At 38.2% G+C, this 24,203-nt stretch overlaps 1 protein-coding gene across 2 annotated transcripts; it reads right to left on the bottom strand.

Annotated features, from left to right (window-relative positions):
* Nucleotides 1-5,429: 5,429 nt before the first annotated feature.
* grnb (granulin b) lies at nucleotides 5,430-22,790 on the bottom strand. Of its 2 annotated transcripts, XM_062442444.1 has the most exons (18): nucleotides 22,678-22,790; nucleotides 22,306-22,374; nucleotides 20,461-20,601; nucleotides 18,567-18,689; nucleotides 17,875-17,988; nucleotides 17,269-17,410; nucleotides 16,974-17,083; nucleotides 15,131-15,266; nucleotides 14,886-14,977; nucleotides 14,401-14,551; nucleotides 13,185-13,282; nucleotides 12,524-12,757; nucleotides 11,171-11,407; nucleotides 10,530-10,796; nucleotides 10,173-10,406; nucleotides 8,454-8,711; nucleotides 7,956-8,113; nucleotides 5,430-6,101 (listed from the first exon to the last, which is right to left on the bottom strand). In XM_062442444.1, the coding sequence occupies exons 2-17, from the start codon at nucleotides 22,306-22,308 to the stop codon at nucleotides 7,967-7,969; spliced, it is 2,487 nt and encodes an 828-aa protein (XP_062298428.1). In that variant the 5' UTR covers nucleotides 22,309-22,374; nucleotides 22,678-22,790; the 3' UTR covers nucleotides 5,430-6,101; nucleotides 7,956-7,966. The 2 variants fall into 2 exon arrangements, with proteins under 2 accessions (XP_062298428.1, XP_062298426.1); XM_062442442.1 differs by having other exon boundaries at nucleotides 5,430-8,113.
* Nucleotides 22,791-24,203: the final 1,413 nt, after the last annotated feature.

The following is a 24,203-nucleotide window of genomic DNA, read 5'->3' as shown; positions in this document are numbered from 1 at the left end:
TACAGGACAAAAAGTAATGTGTATAGGCATGAATTGTTTCAATGAATTACTTTATGGTTACTAAATGGAATTAATTTTGGTGCTTCAATCTGTGACACCAAAATCTTTGAAATTAAGCGTTAAACAATCACTGCTATTATTTTTATTTATTAAATGTTTTTTATGCTTTGTTTTTCACGTTACTACTTTTGCATCTCTACTTTTTATATGTGAGGGATGTTATATCGCTTGAAATATTATATAATTATGGTGATATACTGTTGTTTTTTTGGTCATTATTTTACATGGTGTGCGATCAAGTTTGGTTTGAGTCAATTAAATCTCTGGGTTTGGACCCCTGATGGGCTTGCAGGATAAATCTGAAGGGTTGAAAGATGATTACGAAGTTAAAAATGAACATAGTTCCACTACATAAAATTATATTGATAATTGCTGTCTTTTTGTGAATTACTTGGATAGATTTACCTTTTCAGGCTCTGAGAAGGGAACATTACTCTTTGGTTGAACTCTTTAACATGTGCAGTGAAGAATTGGGAGCTACAATAGTAGCGGTATCTGTCTGTAAAAACAAGTCCTGCCTTCAAGGATATGTCTGGCAATTTTTTTGATTTTTCTTATTGTTAACGTGTGCAGAGCCAAACCAAAAATGAATTGATCTACTGACAAGTATTTCCTCTGTGCTGTAGATCTCCATTATTGTCCAAAAACTATTAAAAACGAAGAGCCTTTGGAGCCACAGAGGCACAGAGGCATTTTTTACACTGTAGCCCTTATTTGAACAGCTACAAATGAGGCTGAAAATCTGTGAAATGGTCCTTTAAGAAGCTGCAACAGATCCAAAACCCAGAATATATATATTTGTTTCAGTAAATTTTAGCTGTGATCATTATAGAAATGAACCCTTCAAATTTTATTTTAGCATTCAGGCACCAGAATGACCCCGTAATAGAAATCACCCATGTCAGTTCAACCATAGTAAAACAGTAAATGGGTAATTGGCAAGCATCTTAATGCGGTGGCATTTGCCATGGCCGGGCGTGAATGAACAGACACCAGTAGTGAGCCTGGCAAGGTGAGTATAAATAGCATGCAGAGATTTGGCACGCTGGGAACTAGCCGCATGCCTTCCACTGGGCCGGCCAGCTGTCAAAGTCTCTCTTCCTCAGCGCTCGCCATGTTGACAGCGAATACTGAGGCATCAAAACACAGACACTTCCCACACAGAAAGACAGCACTTGTCCTGAAATCCTCATACAGAGCCTGCGAGTGGAGGAGATAGCATATCTAAAGTACTTTTGTCAAGTATCGTAAGGAGTTTGTGTGTGAAGGCATGTAGAAATCAACAGGTGTCTGGTTTTACCCACTACTCTGTAATTACATAATTATGTAACATGATTCACCTTCATAAAGCTGCTGTTAAAGAAAGTGCTGAAAATGGGTTAAAGAGATACAAATGAGTACTAAGCATCCCCAAAATAAACTAATTAATTTGATATGATAATTTAAACTTTCTGGTTCTCAGATGACACCCTATTTAAGGCTCAATCAATCTTCCAGGACATGCAAAATCTACATCTTTAAACACCGGTCCTACATCCCAAATAATGACAGATGTACTCTTCCCATGGTGCACCGGCGGTTCACTTCCTGTCAGCTACACTGCTCCCTTCCCAAAAGCCACCTTGTGAGCTGAGAGTGAGAAAACCTCCAGTAAAGCAAAGTCAGACTACTACCAGTGTGGTTTAAAGTCCTAACTTTGTGAAATAATGCACAAACAGAGCACACACTACCTCAGAGGGAAGTTGCTCCTTTCCTTTCCTGTCTCAGGTTCTGGTGAATTCACTCCAGTGATCCTTTAGAAAAGAGGAGACACGTTTCTGCTCCTTCCTTCCTTCCTTCCTTCCTCACTGTCTGTCTGTCTCTCTCTCTGTCTGTCTGTCTTGTGTCATGTGTGTATCCGTGTCCAACTGCAACCTACCGGCTTGCTGCCCCCGCAAGCTCTGCCGATTGGTCGACCATGTGTGTGAGCTATGAGCTCTAACACCTCAGTCACCCCGGCCCACCCACTCACCCCAACCTCCACAGATACTGTACGTGCCCTCAGTGACACTTGTCTGTCTGTCTGTCTTTCCCCTTCTTGAGTGTTTCACATAGTTTAGTTTTTACTTTAAGCACCAAATTTAGATGCAAATCAACAAGTGTATTAAAATGTTCTTTGCTATAATCAGATAGATTTGTTTATGACTGAATTTGCAGTCGCCAGTTTGCATGTTTAGACGTCTCCAAGAGTGAGTATTATAAGTCTGTGTCAAGAGAATCAACAGGAGAATAAGTGTCATGTTTCTTTAGATGATATTAAGGAATAAATCAACTGACTGGGCTAAATTAAAGTTATAATTAAGAGTATTTAAATACACTTTGTTCAACTCACTTTAGAAATACTTGAAATGTAATTTGAGTGCATTTTACATGTTCAGATGTATAATCAACATATTTATTCGCATTTCTAAAGTATGCTGTGAATTTAACACAAGTGAAACAACCGTTGAGATGTAAACATGCCACGTAATGCACACACACAGACACATTTACAGATATGTGTGAAATGTAACGGAGAACAAATGAAAACAACAACTTTACATGTAATATCACAAAGGCACAGCTGGAATTTGGACATTTCACATGTAAATTGTATTTAGCATGCAAAACCATTCATTTCACACACTTTTTAGTGTTTTATTTCTGTACATTTAAATACACTCATCTAAATATAGGTGTACTATTACTTCATTGAAGTGCGCTTAAATACACTTAATTGTAATAATTGAAATGTAATGGTACCTCAAAATAGTAGTTAAAAATGTAGAAAAAATGGTGCACATGCAAGTATACTAAGTATGCTAAAATAAAGTACAATTAAATATACTTTTCAACAATGAATCGTCTGATTTAGATGTAGAAAACTTCAAAAGATCCAAGCTAAATCTTTATTTATTTATTTTTTACTTTAAGGAGCAAAATTAGATATAAAGATATCAGTGTGTACATTTGATTTGCCATAATCAATCAGATTTGGTTGTGATGGAGTTTGCAGTAACAAATTTGCATGTTTTATCCCTAAAACATCTCAAAGGTGAGTATTATGCCACTTTCTCATCAAGTGTCATGTTTCTATATTATAATAACGGATTGATTCAAAGTGTAGTCAACTTCGAGTATAGAAGAAGCCCCCCAATAACATCTGCTAACATCGCTGTTGTTTTTACACTCGGGTGATTGGCACCGACTCATCAATGCAATCTCCACCAAAACATTTGCTGTCCCAAATAGAGATGACTGGAATCTATACATTCCTGTGGGAATTAGCAAAATACCAGAAGAGGGAGTGTGAGAGCGCCTATGTGGGTGGGTGTATGGGTGTGATTTTGGGTGAAGGGTCCCTCTCCCTGGCAACATCTGAATGGGATCAGTCACTGACCAATAGTGAGGCTGAGGAGAAAGTTTGCTCATGCGTCAATGGGTTTTTGTCACTTCAGTCCTCTGTGCTGTTGGTAGGTCAAGTCAGCTATACATAGAACTGAAAAGCCTCGCCGGGCTAGTTTGAGCCTCTTCAGGTCTCTTTCACTTTACAGAGTGATTAATTAGCAAGTTTGATTCATATATGAATGTTGATGAGGAACTTTGAAGGCTTTAAAGTGGCGTATATCTGCAATAAAACCAAATACGTTTCCTCTGATTATTATCCAGTCTGTTTAAACGAAAAGTTAAACATTTTGAGGAAAATAAACATAATTTACTTGCTGAGTTAGATGGAAAGACCAACTCTAGTTAATCTGTTAAATGTGACGCTTGAGCCAGCAAACGATTAGTTTAGCTTAGCATAAAGAATGAAAACAGGGGGGGGGGAACGCTAGACTGTCACTGCACCCGGCCAAAGGAATAGTTCAAACATGATGATGATAAGCAGCTTTTGTTATCCTTGGACAAAGCCAGGTCTGCGGTTTCTCCCTTTTTTCCACTCTTTATGCTAAGCTAAGCTAAACAGCAGCTGACTTTAGCTTCATTTTTTTAACAGACAGATATAGAAGAGTGTGGTATCTATCTTCTCATCGAACTCCTAGCAACAATAACAACAAAAAAAAACCAAATATCTCAAAATATCAAACTTTTAAGGCGGCACTGTTCTGATTTTACACATGGGAATCAGTTTATTAATCACAGGTTGAGTGCTACTCAGTTGTAAAGCCCCCTTCTCTTTGGCTTTTAAGGAGCTTTCAAAAGTTTGAGACACTGAAAAAGCTTGCTGTAATCATTCCTCCTGTTCATACTGATCTATTAGGAGATTCCTTCATAATGCACTTACAATGTAAGTGATGGGAGCCAAAATCCACAGTACTTGTTTTATGGAAAAATTCATTTAAAAGAACAGAAATATGGTCCAAGGAAATTCAACTGGAACTTTGGAAGATATTCTCTTGATTTGACTCAAGTTTTTGCACAAAATGAGGATTGATTTTGTCTATTACTTAAACCGAAAGCACAATATGAAGGGCTCTTCTAACGCTCAGTATGAACAGGAGGAATGATTACAGCAAGAAAAACCTCTTTAAATTGTGAACTGATCCTTTAACTTAATTAAGGCTTAGAGACTACAGATTTAAAGAGAAAACCTACATTACAACTTTTTTTGTTTTGGTGTGAAAATCGATGGCGTTTGCAGGGACGGTCTAGTAACAGCTGCTATTGAGTTGCATTATGGGAACTGTAGTAACCATTTTTCTTTACCAATAGTCACCTGGCTTCTTTTAAAAAAAAAAATTGCCCTTTCTTTTTTAGATCTGTCACATGCGAATCCTCTTGATTTAGAGGAGTCGCTTTATTGGGATGCACTACTAAATCACTGGAGTATGCCTTTAAATTACGAGCTCAAAGCAATTCCTAAATTAATTCAATGTGAGAAGAGACAACGCTCCAGCAAAGCTCTGCCTACGAACAAAGACAGCAGTCTATGTTGAAGAGCTGTCACATAAATAACTGTCCTGGAGATCTTTAACAATGGAGCCACACAGGAGAGGAGTATCTGACCCCATTTAGAGCTGAGACAGCATGTGTTGCCCTTTTGTTTTCATCTCAAGCGGAGGGCTCTTTGCGGCCACCAGGTGGCAGATGATGAAGTTGAGCTCCTGTATCAGCCTGGCAGTGCTGAGCTGCCAAGCTGACTGTTAAGTGGGACAGCGGGGCCTCCTCGTGTATTTACCCGGGTCGCCACAACAACTTTCTGATGACAAGGGAGAGGGAGGCGGGGGTGGGGGTAAGAGGATATGGGAGGGAGGAAGTGAGTGGGCTTGCTTTGTGAGTGTCTGCACATCCTGTCAACTGATAAACTTCAGGGATGACCTCACTGAGTTTAATTATCACACCCACCAAACTGATATTTTGAAGAACTTTATTTCAGTCTTTAATATTTCGCCTCCTTCTCAAATTTATATCTTCCTTTAAAAAGGCTGCAAAAAAATGTACTTGTCCAAATCACAGCGGGGGGGACAAAACCAAACAAACAAACAAACACCCAAAAAAAGACAAGCATCTGAAAGTGGCTATGACAAATGGAAATTAAACTACGTTGACTCAGCTGACAGAAGAGTCTGGAATCAATGCAAATCATCAACACGTTTCACATTTTATTTCAGCATGTGTCCAATCTTAAATTGCAAAAAGTCATTCTGATAAAATTACAATTTAAACACTTTTGAGGCCTTCAACAAAACAAAGCAAAACTCATGAAATACACGTTTCAAGAGCAGTATTCCTATGACATTCAAGAGCTCGCTTCGGTGTTTTTGGAAGCTCCCAAAACTAGAATGAAAAGACTCGATGACGATATGGATCAATGACTGGAAACTGACTGTGATTTGCTCGTCAAACATAAACATTTCATCTTGAAGTTCATCTCAGTTAAAAATCTCAGCACACACACATGGTATCGTCTCAAGAGGTTTTTGTTCTCTGGTGATGGAGCGAGCCCAGAATTTGTTTCCTCATGACATTACGATGTACTTGGCTCCTATTTCTTGGCTGCGTTCAGAGAAATCCAGACACAGCTGTCCAAGACACAAAATGAAAGCATATTTTTTCCTCTCCAGTGATTGACAGACTTTTCCTCAGGCAGAAATTGGATGTTTGACACTGACCAACCAGCACCTCTTAAAGAGTGAAATGTTAGAAGGCACGAGCTCTTTGAATGGTCCGTCATTGTTTGTTTGCTTTAACCATTAAAGTAAGACACTATTTCCATCACTGCTTTCCATTAAATGTATCTTCACTTTTTAAAAAATGTCATAACTTCTTGTTAATTCACAGAAAAGATAAAGATGAAATATAATATACAGAAAAATCAGTTGTGACTTAATTACTGCTCCCTTTAATACTAGCAGATTAACAGTCATCAACTTGTGCCCTTCAAGCAAATACAAAAAAAGGGGAAAAAAAGGAAATGCTGCTTCCTCATCAAGAGGGGGTGTGAGAATGCAAATGAATACTTATATCAAATATGATGCATTAATCTTAAATTAATCCCCAATTTAATTTTGCTCACAATAAGGCAGAGAGTACATTCACGTTACTCTATTTTTAATAGAGAAAATGGAACAGGTCTGGGCAGTTACTCACTTCAAATAATAATAATAATCAAAAAATAGCAAAAACCATGAAGCTGTCTGATATTCAAAAGGACGCAGACACCTTTAACTTCCTGATGTAAATTAACAGATACGACTGGTCAACAAATCCCACAAAAACACCAAAAACAAACCATGAATTGATTCTACTAGTGTTTTCTTTTTATCTGAAGATCAATACATCATGTTCCTCTGTGTAATAGAGCTCTGTTTTTCAATTGACCCTTTTATTACCATGAACATACATATATTTGTAGTTATTTTCACTAAATCCCACATAGGCTGTCCTGCTGCTGGAAATACTCTGAAGTGGAGGTCTTCTCGAGTCCTTGTGGTTCTAAGTAACAAAGACCCGACTCCAGGTCTGAGTCCGGTCCAAATTTTAGGAAAGGCGTCGACAAAACCCTAAAATATTCTGGTTCACAGATGATCATGAAATGGGAGCGGTTATTGAACTTGGATGCATCAAAGTTAACTTTGGGGAATATTTACTGAGCCTGTTGAAATTATAGTCAGTTAAAATTTTGCAACAATGTAATTATTCAATTTAGTTGTTTTTTTTTCTTTTAAGCGTTTATTTTACTATGATTACCAAGAATCCACGGCTGAAAATAGTCCTAGAAAAACACACTGAATACTTCTATTCCAGTAATGTTTCAGTTCTCAGCAGTGTTTCGTATTATTGAGCCTTTTTTGTGACCTGTTTTTAAAGACTGACGTCTTCAGTAGGAGCAGCGAGCTCAGAGCCACAGACAGCTGAGGACACCAACATGTTGTTTGTTTTGGTCTTTTTATGAGATTTGCTGATGATAAGAAAAATACAAAAATGCCAGCTTTATTGTTTAAATGACACTATGCAATGCAGTCGCAGCCTTGCTATACTTCCCATATTTGTTAAATGCCATGTACATTTATTATAAAGTATGATTTCCATTAAGTGAGGGTGATGATGCATTTTTTTCTCTTTTTGCCAGGTGCAAAACATGAAAATACTCCTGCTCACTGTTTTTCACTTCAAGATGACTCATGCTGAAATAAAAACATTTTAGTGTATTGTCACTTGATGGCATTCAGGGTATTTTTTTCATGTATAGCACCAAAGCCAAATCTTTTCCACAACTACCACCAAAATTACTTGGGAGTGTAAAAACTTGGTGAATATACTTCCATGAATGATGAAGTAAACAGGAACTGTTGGAAAAAAAGCCCTCACTGTCCACAGACAACATGAGCGGTAGATGGATGTAACAGATTGTAGTGTGACAAAGATCAGAGCACCTCTTAGTGGGTTAAAGTCCACGGGGGACAAAGTCTCTCTTTCTGTCCCCGAAGAAAATGTCCCAGGTCAGCTGAGTTTGTTGGGTGCAACCTCCGGCCTGCAGGTCACATGAGTATCCAGCAGGACAGCAGTGCTTTGAGTCAGAGCAGCAGACAGCCTGTCAAAACAAAACAATGATATGTTGTTAAAATGCTGCAAGTTACTTTCCAGGCAAGTGAAGAACAGGCTGCTCTCTAAGAATAATGATGTATGGAAGAATATGGGACAATAAAAGAAAAACTAAATTGGACCACAGCCTGTTTAACCAGGCAGAAAACAGGGAAGCTTTAACATGAGTGGATCATGTGACACAATGCTCGCTGGTCACATTATGCACATTCCAGAGGATCGGGCCAGAAGAGGTACCATTTCAAATGACGTCACTATAATGCTTACAAAATCAATTACCCCACAAGATAATGTGAGAGTAGAGAGTGATGTGTGATGTAAGAACGTACCATGGGTGCGGGGCAGCAGGCCCACTCTGTCGCTGATGTCTTACAGCACGTTTCTTGCTTGGGGCAGTGAAACACCCCCGTGCTGTCACATGGTACGTCCGCTTCTACCTCGGCGTCTATCTGCTCGGACCGTACCACTTTGCTCTGAGGGAGGGTGTGGATGAGCACGTCATGCTCCTTCTTCTCGCACGTGCCCGTCTGCATGTTGCAGGTGTAGCCCTGAGGACAGCAGTGCTCGTGGTCGGCGCAGCACACGGCCTGGAGAGCAGACAGAATGACACATCAGACATCATCGTTTTACAACCGCATTTACGCAACTGTTTTAACAGTTAATGGTGTGGCAAGTAATGCTGTCCCATGGTAGGGGTTGTGAATTTAACCGCAACGTTAAAGCCCTGCTTGACTCATAAATGTGTTTTTAATCTTGCTTCTTTAGTTGGATGTCGTTCTCTTCTCTGTGCAGATTGATTTATGTGCACAGTTTGTTTTCACTTTCATCTGCTGAAGGAGGAAAGTTTCTCAATGCTCATCTTAAATCTCAGTTAAATAAATGTACAACAATCATGATTTGTGACATCTTAACTGGTTTGGATGGATCGTTGTCCATTATGCAGCTTACACAAGTGTGATGTGGAAACTTAAAGCCTCCAGTGTACATAAACACTGACAATGGAAGGAGGAAACATCTGCTGTCCAGCGGTTACACGTTGGTAATGAAAAACATTTACATATTTATGGATTCTGGATCTTTCAGTGACGGATTTTAAGTTGTCAACTGAACATACAAAGTATTTTGTTTAGAGCTGCAATGTCAAGTCAGTTGACCGAAAATTCATCTCCAACTCTTTTAGTATTTCGATGAATCAATTTGAGTAATTTTTTAAGAAAATATGTCAAAATTCTCTGTTTTCCAGCTTCTCTAATGTGTTTATTTTCTGAGTTCTTTTGTCCTCTATGACAGTAAAATAAATATCTTTGGGTTGTGAACCGTTGGTCAGGACAAAAGAAAACTTCTCAGGTTCCATCTTGGACTTTGGGAAACAGTGATTATCATTTTTCATAATTTTCAGACCTTTTATGGACCAAACAACGGACTGATTAATCAAGGAAAAGGTCCATAATGAAAATAATAGTTAGTTGCAGCCCTAAATTTATCATCATAAATAAATATACTAGCAGTAAGTGAAACAGTGTGCAAGCTTTTATTCAAGCTTTGCTGCACTCCAACAACCCTGTCACACATTCATCTTTGCAGCGATCAAATCTTTTCTTTCTTAAGTACTTTCATTAGCTGCAACATTTATTTTTCATCATTTTCTGAAAATAATTAAGATTACTTTGAAATAAATGAAAATAACTGTTTGTGGCAGCTCTACTTTTGTAATTTTTGTTTGTAATCCCTAAAAAAAACAACCAAAGTAGGATTTTCCAGCGTGAACTAAGGGACTAAGCTTACAAAAATGCCGTAATAAAGACCTACTGTACATTTATTCATGTTGTGAAACAGTAGGCTAATTGTGTGTCGTAAGCCATGCAGCCAATTATACCTTGATTCCTGAGAAAACGACCAATAAACATCAGCGCTTTTTAAAAAGACTCCTATCTAATAAGATGTTTATGCATTTTAAACCCCACAGAGCTTTCTCACAGTTACTTAAACACATTCTCTTACATCAAATGAACTTCCTATTACAAACAGAGAGTCAGCGATGTGCACACCTTAACCAGAGGGCAGCATCCCCACTCTCCCGACTCCAGTTTACAGCAGGTCGTTCCTGAAGCACAGCTGCTCTTGTCGTCACATTTAACATCTGTCACGGAGCCCGTCTCGGTCAGGGCGGTCAGTTTGGTCAACCAGGGTATAACGTGGGGGCCTTTAGAGCAGGAGGAGCGGTGGGGTTCACAGGTGTGACCGCTGGGGCAGCAGTGGTTTCCATCTTCGCAACAGACTGCCTGAGGAGAAGAGAAAGTTACTAAAGTTGCTTCATGGAGTCATACATTAAAAAAAAAAAAAAAAAAAAAAAAAAAATCAATATGGACCCTTTTGTGAGGTACTTGAAATAGTCAAACACTCACTTCTAGCAGGGGACAGCAGCCCCATTTTTGAGTATTTTTCATGAAGCAGCAGGTCGTGTCCTTTGGGCAGCTGGTCTGGGCGTCACACATGTTCTTGGCCGACCGAGCTGGACTGCCAACTGCTGCCTGGATGAGAACTTTCTGCAGGGCTGGTATCTTTTGGAGCCAGGGGAGGCTGCGGTCACCGACTTTGTCACAACTTTGCTCAGCCACATTACACTTGTAGCCTTTAGGGCAGCAGTGCTCGTGATCGCTACAACACACAGCCTGGAAAAAGATTGAACAGCTCGTAAATGCCAGCAGGAGTCCCTCTTATTGTTCGATTTTCAGTTCAACAGATGTAAAAATCTAGCAAGGAGTCTGTGAAATTTTATGCAATACAACATCCAAAAAAATGACACATAACCTAAAGAATGCCTGCAGTACAAACATATTCTTGCTCTTCTTTTGTCCAAAAAAAACCAACATCTGTTTAGATTATGTGAAAGCGTAGTGTTTTATGACTGAACGCAGGATAAGATTTAACACCCTGATCTCCCATCTAACAGAAACCATCAACACTGTTATAACAAAAGAAAAGCTTGTTTTTACTGTCGTGGCCTTTTCTTGACAAGCCCTTGAACTGCGGAGAAGAGACTGACCTGAGGTAAGGGGCAGCAGGCCCACTGCCCAGAGTTTTTCTTACAGCAGGTGGTGCCTCCAGGACACATGGTCTGCTTGTCACACTTCTCTTCCTGCAGCTCCGAGGTCAGAGCGGGGATTTTTGACGCCCAGTGAAGGGACGGTAAGAAACCTAACGTGTCGTCACAAGTTTCTTCCTCCAGGTTGCAGACGGTGCCGTGAGGGCAGCAGTGCACGTGGTCGTCACAGCAAACAGCCTGGCAGGTAAACAGAGAGCAGACAGGGAGATTGTGTTATAGTGGTTTTGTCATATATATTGTTATAATGTCTGTCTGATGTCTATGTTAAACATGGTCGAACATTCAATACTTAATAAGGAGTTTTTAACTGGAAATCATGCAAAGATATTCCAGTAGAGCCCCTGAATATAAATACAGACCAGGAACTGTCCTTAAAGAATGTATCATAACAGAAAGCCTGTTAATAAGTAAATTAGAGGTGCAGTCATTGGTCGATTCATTGATCAAAAGAAAAGTTTTGATCATCGATTGATTGATTAGCTACTCACTAAAAGTACAGCACTAACACAGTTTAAGTTTAATGTATAAAATAAATAACTGAAAGCTCAAACACAGGAACATTTAGTGCTGGTTATAATTTAAAGATCCCCTCCAGACATGTTTTAATTTGTGTCTTTTTTCATTTGTATGTTTTTTCCACTAATTCTTCACTTTCTCCGTCCTTAAAAATACAGAATCTACTAATATGCAAATATATTTCATTTCAAAAGTTCAAAATTCATAACTGCTGGACACAAGCTGCCTCCTCCTTCAATGTAAAGTCCGTTCTCAGTGTTTATGTGTGCTGGACGCTTCAAGTTTCCACATCACACTTGTGTAAGCTGCATACTGGACCACAATTGGCTCCAAACTACTTACGATGTCATAAATCACTCTTAGCGTACACGCCTTAAACTCAGATTTACAGCGAACACAGAAACTTTCCATTTTCAGATGAATGTAAAAACAAACTTGGTGCGTACATCATTCTGCACAGCGAAGAGAACAACATCCAACTTATGGAACATGAAGAAATAAAAATACATTTTTGAGTGAAAGGGGACTCTAAATTTTGATACAGAGTGTACAATTAGATCAATATACTACTCATGTGTGTCAAACTAAGGAGATTTGTGATGTTTGAATGGCTGCCTGTGGAGATTAGACTTCACTCAACGCTCAAGAGTACAAAATACAGACCTGGAGTGTAAAAAACACAGGATAGTTGTAACTTGACACGTCTATCGTATCAAAACCGCCCTAGAAACGCTGACCAGTATCCTTCACAGTGTCCTGACTGGTTTACTCTTTTACCTGAGGCAGTGGACAGCAGGCCCAGTCTCCAGTGGCGGTCTTGCAGCAGGTGGATTTTCCTGGACACGATGTGGATTTGTCACACTTGCTGTTATCGGTTAATAAGAGGAAGGTGGGTTGGTGTTGGAGCCAGGGCACCACGGCGTTGCCTGAGTGATCATCACACGTGGAAGCTGCCAGGTTACAAACGGTGTCGTGTGGACAACAGTGCATGTGGTCTTTACAACATACGGCCTGTAGGGAGGAGAAACTAATCATTAATATATGACGCAAATGATCAACATTAATTAGAAAGTCTGAACGTGTGATTCATGGGCTGCTTTTTCTGTTCAGTTTTAATAATAACTGTCTTTGTAAAACTGATGATGACCTCCATTAATAGACAATGAAATTGAATATATGCCAAGACTGAATAAATGATCATGTTGACCTTTAACTCTACACACATGAGGCAGAGTGCTGCGACAGAACAAATTTCTCTCAGTGCAACTAAACAAGTATGAGACAGTCCATCAGGGGAGAAGCTGTGTGTGGAAATCCCTGACAGCTCAAAGTCAAAACACTGGAAACGGGAAATAACTCATGAGCTTAGTAATCACTTCTGTGCAGCTGGACAGAGAGCCAAACACAGTCTGATTTATACGCAGCAGTATGTTGGTACCTTCGGTAAGGGGCAGCAGGCCCATTCTCCCCCTAGTGATTTACAGCAGGTGTTTCCATCAGCGCAGGCCACAGAGTCGTTGCAGGGAACAGCACCGACTGAAAGATTAGCAGGATTATTATTGTCAATATGCACATATATAAAAACTATTCTAAACAGTGTAGTGTTATATAATGAGTTATCGTGCTGAAACTATCAGTTAAATTACACAAAACCAACAACCTAACAACTAAACTAGCTATTTTAAATATATTTATTATATCATTTTGAGTTTGGACTGTTGTGTCAGACAAAAGATGACATTTGAAAACGTCACCTCAGGCTCTGCAAATGCATTATTCAACTTTTTTTTTCTTACATTTTATAGACAAAAAGGATGAGTCAATTAATGATGTACTGAAAAATATTAAATTGTTGCAGCCCTTATTTGTTATTCCTATTATCAAGAAACATCAACGGCGTCACAGCCAGAAACCAGACAGCTACTGTATGACTTTTATACGAAAAGCCATCATATGTAATATCTGGATCGATTATGATTTAAAAATAACATCCGGATATAAATTTAAACAGTAACTTCCCCTTGAAACTAAACAAAAGGCCTAAATCTGCTCCACAGAGCTGACAATTAATTCTGAGAGCAACGGATAATCAACAGAGCATACACAACCTTTCATCTCGTTGCTAGAGACACCAATTCAGAAGGTGGTTAAATATTTACAGACTTAGCTCAGCAGGATCTTGGAAAATCTTGCCTCCAGACGTATGCAGTGTGTGTGTCTTAGTGTGTTTGCTTTTGTATTAGTATCCCAGTTCTGAGTCTTATCCTTGCTTGTGATCATACTCGGGTTATGACCTTAACGTGGGCCGTGAGAAACCTGGTTATTCATATCTCTGTGTACATGATCATAACTGTATCCAGGTTTGTAAATTGTCTCCGTTCCTCAACATCTCAGCTTCTTTTTTTTACCGAGGATAAACACAGCTTTTGGTTTCCAGCTGCAAGAGCAACAACGCTGTGTGTGTTCTGCATTACCAAAGCCAGACTTCATCATTAGATCTTTTAGCATCATATTTTTATCATAGTGACTAATTACTATATAACCTGAATTGATAAGAATGATCAGAAACCTGGTGCCATGATAGTAAACACAGTCACTAACTCCTCTAGACAGGCTGGATTTCCCCCTGCTGATGGTGACTGTCACACTCTCACCTCTGCTCTGTACTGCCACCAGCTCTATCACAGCTGCAGGGATCTTAATGGCCATGGATGTCTCTCCCTGGGCCGACGTACAGGCGCTGTGAACCAGGTCGCACTCTGTGCCTGCAGGACAGCAGTGGATGTGATCTGAACAACAGACGGCCTGGAAGAGAAGAGGAAAGTAACGATCAGTGTCAATATGAGGCTGAACTGATGCTTTTAAAGCTCCAAGTTGAACAGTGTTTTTGGTTCGTGTCCGAGTATTTCGACCCATGTGTTTCACGCTGCATTGACATGAGAGAGCGCTCACTGAAAAATGTGGTGGACCTTGCCGAAAAAGTGTCCAAATTGTCTCGGTGCTTTAAATAAAGTCGATACAGACTTTTTAAAGTTTAAAAGAAAGACAGACAGTTGCTAAATTGGCAACAGTGCTCACAGGAGCTGGTTAGGTAGATATTACTATCCATAATGTCCTCTGTATTACTTGAGTCACTTACATCGGGCATTGGACAGCAGCCATATGTGCCGTTGGACATCTGGCAACATGTGGTCTGATCAGGACACGCTGATTGCTTGTCTGGACACACAACTAACAGGAAGAAAATACAGAACAGACAGATAATTTAATGATCAGCACTTGTTTCCAGGACTTTTATCTTTTTATTCCTGTAATGTAAATACATTCAGTAAGACATATATCTTAAATAGACATGACATTTTATCTACTGTGATAACTCCTTACCGTCATTGGAGATCTTCTGAGCCTGGATCTTCTTCAACAGCGGCACTTGCATCTCACCAGACTTGCAGACTTCATGCTCCACGTCACATGTCGTATTGCTAGGGCAACAATGGACGTGATCGCTGCAGCACATGGCCTGAGCATGGATAAAATATCAAACACAGAGTGAGTCAAACAATATACGTTGGCTGTTTTTTGCACACAGTTGCATGATTTTCTGCTCCAACCTAAAAAAAAGCTTATTTCTTTCAGGCACATGCTGTACACTGTTGCTCATTTGTGGGCCATTACCTCTAAAAGCTTCTGTCTCACACCATGAATCTTTATCTCAATCCAATAAAAAAAAAAATCCCTGAAGCAACATAAGTTAGTATTGCTGCATCCTCACCACCACACCCATGTTGAAATGTTCCCACAAGCGCTATTACGGCATTAAATCCTCATCATCTTGCACTGAATTGTGTAGAATTACAAATTTCAAGCAGCAACAAAAAGCTTCCTGATAAAAGAGCAGTTGACTTTGTGCTGTTGTACCAGTCTGTATATGATCTGAGCCAACATTTCACATCCACCAACGAGAAGTTTTTAGTTCTCCCTTGTCTGATATAGTTACACAACTTGGTAATTTGTTTCTTTGCCTGGTAGATATTATATTATATTGTATTACAAAGATGTGGCCTCATTAAAACCACAGCGTAGGACTGTAACTCTGCTGCTGCCTCTGCATGTCGGCAGGGATGTGAGACCCATACTGTGACACTGATTTAATGCGTGATATTAAATGTTACTGATCTAACAGGCGGGTTATTACTTGTGCAGCATTCCTGCGCCTCTTTAATTCTGTAATGGGTGTTATATGTCTCAAAGAAACCTCATGCCTCGTACATTAGAAGAATTACAAATAGAGCAAATATGGATGACCCAACATAGCAAAAATAAAAATGAACATCGCTTTTTGGTGCTATGCCAAAGTGCTACAAAGGGCTATTTTCACATAGTAAAAACGTTAGTAATGCATCCTGAATTGGTCATGAAGCAGTTACATATCCTTTTTTGTGTGTTTTGGGTTTTTCATATCAATAAGCTTGTGTTTCAGTTCTTTATTTATTTTGTGGGCATCATAAAAACAGATTCTAATCTTTGATTGTTGACTAAAGACACAAGTTAAGGGGGAAAAAAAGGCATTTTTAAGTTTCCACAGTTTTATTTTTTTGTTTTGTTTTGTTTTAACTACAGTTATGAAACACTGAATGCCTTCTGATTATTATTCAGTGTTGTAGTTAAAAGAAATGTGCAAAAGTACATATGAAAGGACCTGTAACACTGAGGAAGATTTACACAAACTACAGACAACCTGGTGACAGAAAATAACACATTTAAACAGTGTGGTTGAGTGGAATAGATGATCTGGCATCAGTAGCTTCTTTTTCAGCCAAAATTGCACTTAAACTAACGCAGAATATAGTCACTAAAGGACTGTGTGGATGAAATATATTTCAAAAATCTTTACTTTTTAAAGCAAACCTGGGGTCTTATAACAAATATTGTCTGTGCAACACTGTATACCTGCAACAATTATTTACATGATCAATTTCTATTATGATTACTTTATGATTAAATTAAATTGATTAATTGTGAAGTCTACAAAAGTGTGCATAGCAATTTCCCAGAGCCCAAGTTGATGTCTTCATGTTTGTTTTATCCAACCAACTGAACAAATGTATGTGATTTACAATGATATAAAACAGATAAAAGCAGCAAATCCTCAAATAATTTGTAGATAAACTGTGTTCATCTACTTATTATTTAATCACAATAATAATTAGAACAAAGTCATATTTACATCAGGGTAGGGGCAGCAGCCATACTCTCCACTGGGTAGCTGGCAGCAGGTGAAGCTGTCTGGGCAGCTGCTTTTCCCATCAGGACAATGAACTGAACCCACGGCAGAAGCTGCAGAAACATGAACGCCACAGAGAGAAATATACTCATTAATTATTAGTGCAGTATCATCAGCATACAGCTGTGGAGACATTTTTCAAGTGGGTCTCTGGTCAGTAAATGATCACCAGACTGGATGATTTGTTAACCCACAAGCAAGCAGAGGCAATTAAAATGCTAAATGAGGAATTCCCCACCTGGATTATTACCCCTCCTTCTGGCAGGCAGCTTCACCAGCAAGGGGAAAGACTCCTGTGAGGCAGACACACACTTCGAGTGGGTAAGATCACACTGTGTTCCCTCGGGGCAACAGTGGAGCTTATCCTCACAACACACCGCCTGCAGAGAGAGGAAAATAACTCCTGACCGTTAGGACTCTCTTTAGTCAATGACAGCTTGTAGATGCACAGCTTGAATGCTGAGAGTCAGACATAGGATTACAAGTGTATTACAAACAAAGTACAAAGGGCTGTATTTCGCCAGTATAAAGAGAATTTGGAGATGCACTGACAAATTAAATGTTTCTATTCAAAATAAGCTCTTTGTGCTTATCGTCTAGTGTGAAGGGTAAGTTAGGATTTCTAAATTTGCTCAAAAATTGTATAAATGACCAAAATAACGACAACTTAAGATGTTAATACTTTCCAAAATAACAATGACTAAACACACAAGCAGCAGACCATGTAAAATGTTTCTTGGTGTTAAGTGCTTGGGTTTTTTTTTTTTTGTTGAGCCGGTGCTTTTAGGTGACAGTGGTTTAGTGAGTGTGAGAATGTGTGTGAGGGTGAGCTCATGTACGTTACCTTGGGTAATGGACAGCAGCCCCAGGAGCCGTCAGGAATTTGGCAGCAAGTGGTGTCATCCGGACACTCAGACTCCTGGTCCGGACAAATGACTGCCTTTACTTCCTGGCTGAGCTGCAGGCATCACATCCGATGCATACCAATGACCGGAGGTTAAAAAAAAAGAGAAGAAAACAAGTCAATGCCAGCCATTTCACTGCCATGCTTGAGGCACGAAAAGTAATTTAAAGCAGCCAAATAGTGAAAAGTAGTGTAAAAAATATGATGGAAATACGACATTTATGTTTGTTTCATGTATATTTATTTGAGGAGCGTTACAGTCTCCTCATCATGCCACACAAATCCTCTCAGTGGTCAAGATATCCTGCTCTGGACCACATTGTTGAACTAATAATCTTATTTATGCTTATCTTTACATGCTCAGGTCTAAAAGTTCACTTCAATAAAACAGAACTCATTCTGTAATGCTTTTTGTCTAAGTAAAGAAAGATGAGAATAAACAATCTGCAAATGGAGCAAATCTAATGGTGCCAAATGTGTTATCTGACCTACATGCTCTTAACAATCTCATTTGCATGTCTAAAGGTTGAAGTTGCAGAAACGATCACTGGCTGCTAGAACTTAATGCATCATTGATTTTAGAGCAAAGGTCATAAAAACCAATCAGGAGACAGTCAACTCATGAGCAGGACCTGTTTGGTAGGAAGTCGTGTCATCCAGGGCAGAGAAACTGTCTTATTAACACATCTCTCGTGGTCCAGATCACAAAGTGTCCCCTCGAAGCAGCAGTGGAGGTGATCTGAACAGCACTCCGCCTGAAGAGAGATTTAAACAAGAGATAGTTGGAGATGGAAAAAGGTTTATTGAACCAAACTGCAAGTAAAAAACTGATGAAAATTAGGTCAATGTAAATTCTCTCTATATTCAAATCCATCTTTAATCTTATTTTCACATTCTCACATTTTACCACAGTAACAAGTACAATATACACAGTATTGTATTTACCTTACATGAATTCATTACATGTTGGCTGCAGGAGGATGTAATACATTGACAGGATTTATATACTATGCATATCATTTTAGTAATCTGTCTTGTCCATATTAATACAATAAATACCCCATCATTGTACACTGTCATGTGACTTTACCTGTCTACATTAATCACATGACTACTACCTGTCCGTACTGATCATGTGACTCCTTACCAACATATATAAGAAGCAGCCAAAAGGCGAACATTTTGAACTCGCCCTGATGAAGACCTTGATGGCTGAAACATGTAGGCATATTTTTAACTATGACTACGTAGCCGTGAAGTATTAAAATCTTCTAAACATATTTATTTATTTATACAATTTATTAATAAACATATTAATTCTTCAGATCTTTTCAGTCACTCTAAACTATGTGGATCCCCAAACTGAAGAGCCGTACCGTTCCACACCCAAGAAGAACATCATAAATCTGCTTTTTTTTTATTATCATTGTCTTATTGTTTTTTTTGTAAATTTATACTGGATGTAATATATCATGTTTATCTAACGGTCCTTAATTAATTAAATCCACCCTTGTGGATTTATGGTGCCACAGTTGATGTAACCTGGACTGTGTATGCGACCTGGTGCTGATGCGTTATCTGACCTACATTCTTCTATCTGAGATAATTCATGTGCTGACTCGAGTTAAACCTGCACACACCAAACATCCTGCATTTATTGTATAAAACTGTTTTTGGATTTTTCTTTTCTTCTCCTTGGTTATTAATAATATTTCTGCTTCCTTCATGATCCACCTTCTTTGTAGATATTTCCTTTGTTTTCTTTTTTATTGGGTCTTTTTTTAATTTTTTTTTTATTCCTGAAGTCTTTTTCTCTTATATTTTCTTGCTTTTATACGGACTAATGTCAGCTAATTCGTGTTACATTTATTAGATTCAGCTGTTATCTTGATCTCCTGTCTGTCACATCTGTTTTATTTACTGTATAATATCTGGATTTTATGCTGTTGTATGTTTCTATATTTCAATTATACTTATCTACATTTTAGAGGGGGATATTCTACTTTATATTCCTCTTCATTTACTTGACAGCAAAATCTACAATTTACTTTGCAGATGCAGATTTTATACATAAAATATTTAATCAGGTGATAAAATTTGATGTCATAGATAAAACTACACAACAGCATAAAGAACAGAAAAGGTAGCTCCAACTGCAGCAGCTACAACATTAAAATTCTGCTTATACTACAATGCATCAGAAATAAATCACAATATAATTTAACACTGTCTTTCACATGAAGTACATTTGCTGCCAATAGTTTTGAACTTTTACTTTTAATAATAGTTTCTTTTAATATTGTAATTACACAGTGGTATTGCTACTTTTACTTGATATTCAATGGCAATACTTCCTCCACTACTGATTAAATGACCGTGCAGGAATTCCACTGTACTCTGCAAATGGCAAATAAGTCACTAGAACTCGACTGTATCAGCGACAAGTACAGTAACGAGCCCTACCAGTGGTTTAATGATTGAACGATTCGCTCCTTATTGAGACACTAAAATAAATAAATAACTCACGTTTGGTAGTGGACAGCATCCGTATCCTCCCACAGTGTTCTTGCAGCAGGTATTTCTTTCTTCACACATGCCTCCATCGGGACAGACTAGCGCTGTGCTCAGGCCCAGCAGAGCCAGACACAGGATCCCCATCTGCAGGGTCTGAACACAGGGAGAACACAGAGCCTGTCAGCAAAAGTAATACAGACTTTATACAAAAAATCCTGAACTATTGTCGACAAATTCTATCTTATCTTCTTGGTTTCTGTGTTTCTTTCGGGTTGTGAGAAACTAGTAAGATATTGTGTAAGTATGTGCAGCAGCTCGGCAAGCATTCCATTTGATAAACCGGATTTCCACACTGAACAAACGCAGATCTTTGCTGTAATGTTCGTGTCCGTTTAATGTATCTATAGCACACATATCTCTGGCATTTCATGTCCTAAGCAGCAGCAGTAAGTACAGAACCAAAAGCCACTAGATTTAACAAATATACTGTTTCTCATGAGGGCTTCAGTTCCTCTGGCACTCATTATCTATTGAGTAGCTGCACAATGCAAGGTGTGTTACTTTGCATTAGAGGAAGGACAGATATGCTTATTATTTCAGCTGCATTTAAAAAAAAATCTATCATGAGCAAAAGCTGTACAAATACAAAGTCATGAGGCAACATCAGAAAGTCAATAAAGCTGCAAAAATGTGGCAGCTGATAAAAGACTGAAGAAAGAAAAGATTAAATCGGTGCAAAGCTTCTTGCACTCTGTTTCACTTGCTGCTAGTTTATTTACTTAGGATGTTAAATTCAGGGCTGCAGTTTTACAATAGATTATTTTCTCAATTAATCAATAAGTTGCTATTTCCTTAAGTGTACGATGACACTTTCAAATGTCTAATTTTATCCCAACAAACAATCCACAACCCAAAAATATTCAGATTACTGTCACAGAAAAGTAAAGAAACCAGAAAATGTCACATTTTAGAAGCTGGAATCAGAAAATTTGGAAAAAATCCTTCTTAAAAAATTACTCAAAAGAATGAATGAATTATAAAATAGCTGCAGTTTAATTTAATAGTTAGAAACTAATGGATTCATCGAGTAACTACTGCAGCTCAAGAATCAACTGTTGCAAAACCCCCCTAATAAACACACACTTTGCCTTTTCTGAGGATTTTTCATCCACAAATTTACCAAATATTTATGGCCCTCTAATGAGATTAATAACCTTGCATCTATGTATAACTGTAACTACTGTGTTGATGTGCTCATGTATTAACAAAGGTCATTATAATAAGAAAATAAGTGTATATAAGTAAATAAATATAGCAGAAGTAAGTGAGATGGGTTTTTTTTTTTTTTTTACCTCATAACAGAAATAAAGGGGCAGCAAGTTACCCTTGTGTCTTAAAAGGCCATTTTTTGACACATAAATCTGCTATAAAGTATTTTAGAAGTCCAGCTATTAACTGTCTTTAAGGATCAGATATGAAAGCCTTCTTCAAAACATGTTTCAATGTAGACGCTCTTATCTGATCCTAACAAGGATGGGTTAACAGTTGTTTAGGTCTATCTTAAAGCAACAGTCAGGAGCCCAAATGAGCAGTGAGACCTGTTTTTCTTGCTATAATTATTCCTGCTATTCATACAGACTATAAAAAGATCCCTTCATAATGCACTAAGAATGTAGTGATGGAGGACATGTGTTCATAGAGACACCTGACTGATGTGTGAAGACAAAAGCTGTGCCCCTATCCTTTTAAATAATGGGGTAGAAAGCACATTTCCAATGCAAATTAAACCTTTGCAAAGCAGCAAATGCATTAAAACAGAGCTAAAACATGAAGCAATAGGTTTTTATTTTACTTTACCATTGTTAAAAGCTGACTTGTTGAGTTGATATTAACAAAGAGGACTGTGATGCATGCTCCTCTTCCAACCTAAAAAAAAAAAAAGATGGAGAGCAAAAAACAACATTAATCAGCATTTTATTGAAGGATAAAGACTGAGAAATACTCAAATAACTCTATCACCTGTTGCACAAATTGTATGAGTCATGTGTCAAGAGGTAAAAGCAACTTTACAGGTCAGTGCAATTAGCGAGCTAATGTTAGAGCTGCAGCTAATCCAAAGGAAAACAACACAGTCAGTGTAGCTTAGCAGGCTAGGTGGCTAACACAAAAGCTAGCAGGTTTTGAATGACTTTTTTATTTATATGAGAAACAGTGACAGGTTTTTCTTACCTAGCAGGTCTGGTGCAACAAGTCCAAATGCTCACATATATGTCGTATTGTTTCCTGCTGTCAAAGGCATTCACAGAGAGTACAAGGATGGACTGTCTGAAGGCTATTTCTTGACTCTCTGTTCAATAATCACATGACACACTCTCATGTGACTGTGCAGTTTCTTAAAGGGACATCACACCACAAATATAGTAACATCCACCACATGGACTAAATGTTATATTCAGATCCTTTGAGTAAGTAAAAAACTATATAGCAATATAAAAATACTCAATTACAAGTAAAAAAATCCTGCAGTAAAAGTACATAAGTATTATTAGCTTGATGTAGTCTGCAGTATTACAGTAAAAGTACTGCAGTATTATGAGTGATGTAGTATGCAGTATTACAGTAAAAGTACTGCAGTATTATGAGTGATGTAGTATGCAGTATTACAGTAAAAGTACTGCAGTATTATAAGCTTGATGTAGTATGCAGTATTACAGTAAAAGTACTGCAGTATTATGAGTGATGTATGAGTGATGTAGTATGCAGTATCACAGTAAAAGTACTGCAGTATTATGAGTGATGTAGTATGCAGTATCACAGTAAAAGTACTGCAGTAATATGAGTGATGTAGTATGCAGTATTACAGTAAAAGTAGTGGTTTGGTCCCTCTGACTGATATATTATTATATATGACATCATTAGATTATTAATAGTGAAGCATCAGTGTTAGAGCAGCATGTTACTGTTGTAGCTGCTGGAGGTGGAGCTAGTTTACACTACTTTATATACAGTTAGCTAGTTTAGTCCTGTGGTTCCCAACCTAGGGGTCGGGGCCCTCCAAAGGTTCACCAGATAAATGTGAGGGGTGGTGAGATGATTGATGGGAGAGGAAAGAAGAAAAAACAACGTTCTGATACACAAATCTGTTTTCAGTTTTTGGACTTACTTTATCTAATGTTTGATTTATGGTGAAATATTGGATCATTTGAACATTGTGTAACCAGTGAGAAGTTTAGAGGGAAAATCAGATATTAAGCATCTGAAATGTGAGCCTGACTACACACTGCTTTTTGTAAGAGACCACAAGTCAAAATAGTTGTGAAACACTGGTTTCATCTTTAACAATGTGAGGTATGTTAAATGCTTGTTATATTATCCATTGTGTCAAATCTTCATCTGAAAAGTAAAGCTGTCAAATAAATGACACTTGAAGCTCGCAAAGTGTGCAGATTACTTCTCTTTTTCATTTGTATGCTGCTTTTGTCCTTCACCTGTTTGCCAAATATGTAGTTTTGGTTTCTAATTTGTCCGAAAATAATAATTATGTTTATGTTCATGTGGGACCCCATCACTCATAGTAAGATACAAATGTAAGGAAAAAATGTCTTCAGGGCTTCATTTTTCAACACTAGGACCACCATCTCTCGTATTTTAAAATAAAATCACAAACACCGACTGACCGTGGGAACAAATTTATTTCTATTTCGTCTCATGTACAGAAAGAATCAATTTACAGTTTACAAACAACTGACCAGGTT

The sequence above is a fragment of the Scomber scombrus genome, chromosome 21, assembly GCF_963691925.1.
Source record: "Scomber scombrus chromosome 21, fScoSco1.1, whole genome shotgun sequence".
NCBI lineage: Eukaryota > Metazoa > Chordata > Actinopteri > Scombriformes > Scombridae > Scomber > Scomber scombrus.
Note: the sequence above shows the minus strand (reverse complement) of the source record. Positions and strands in the feature narration are given on the sequence as shown.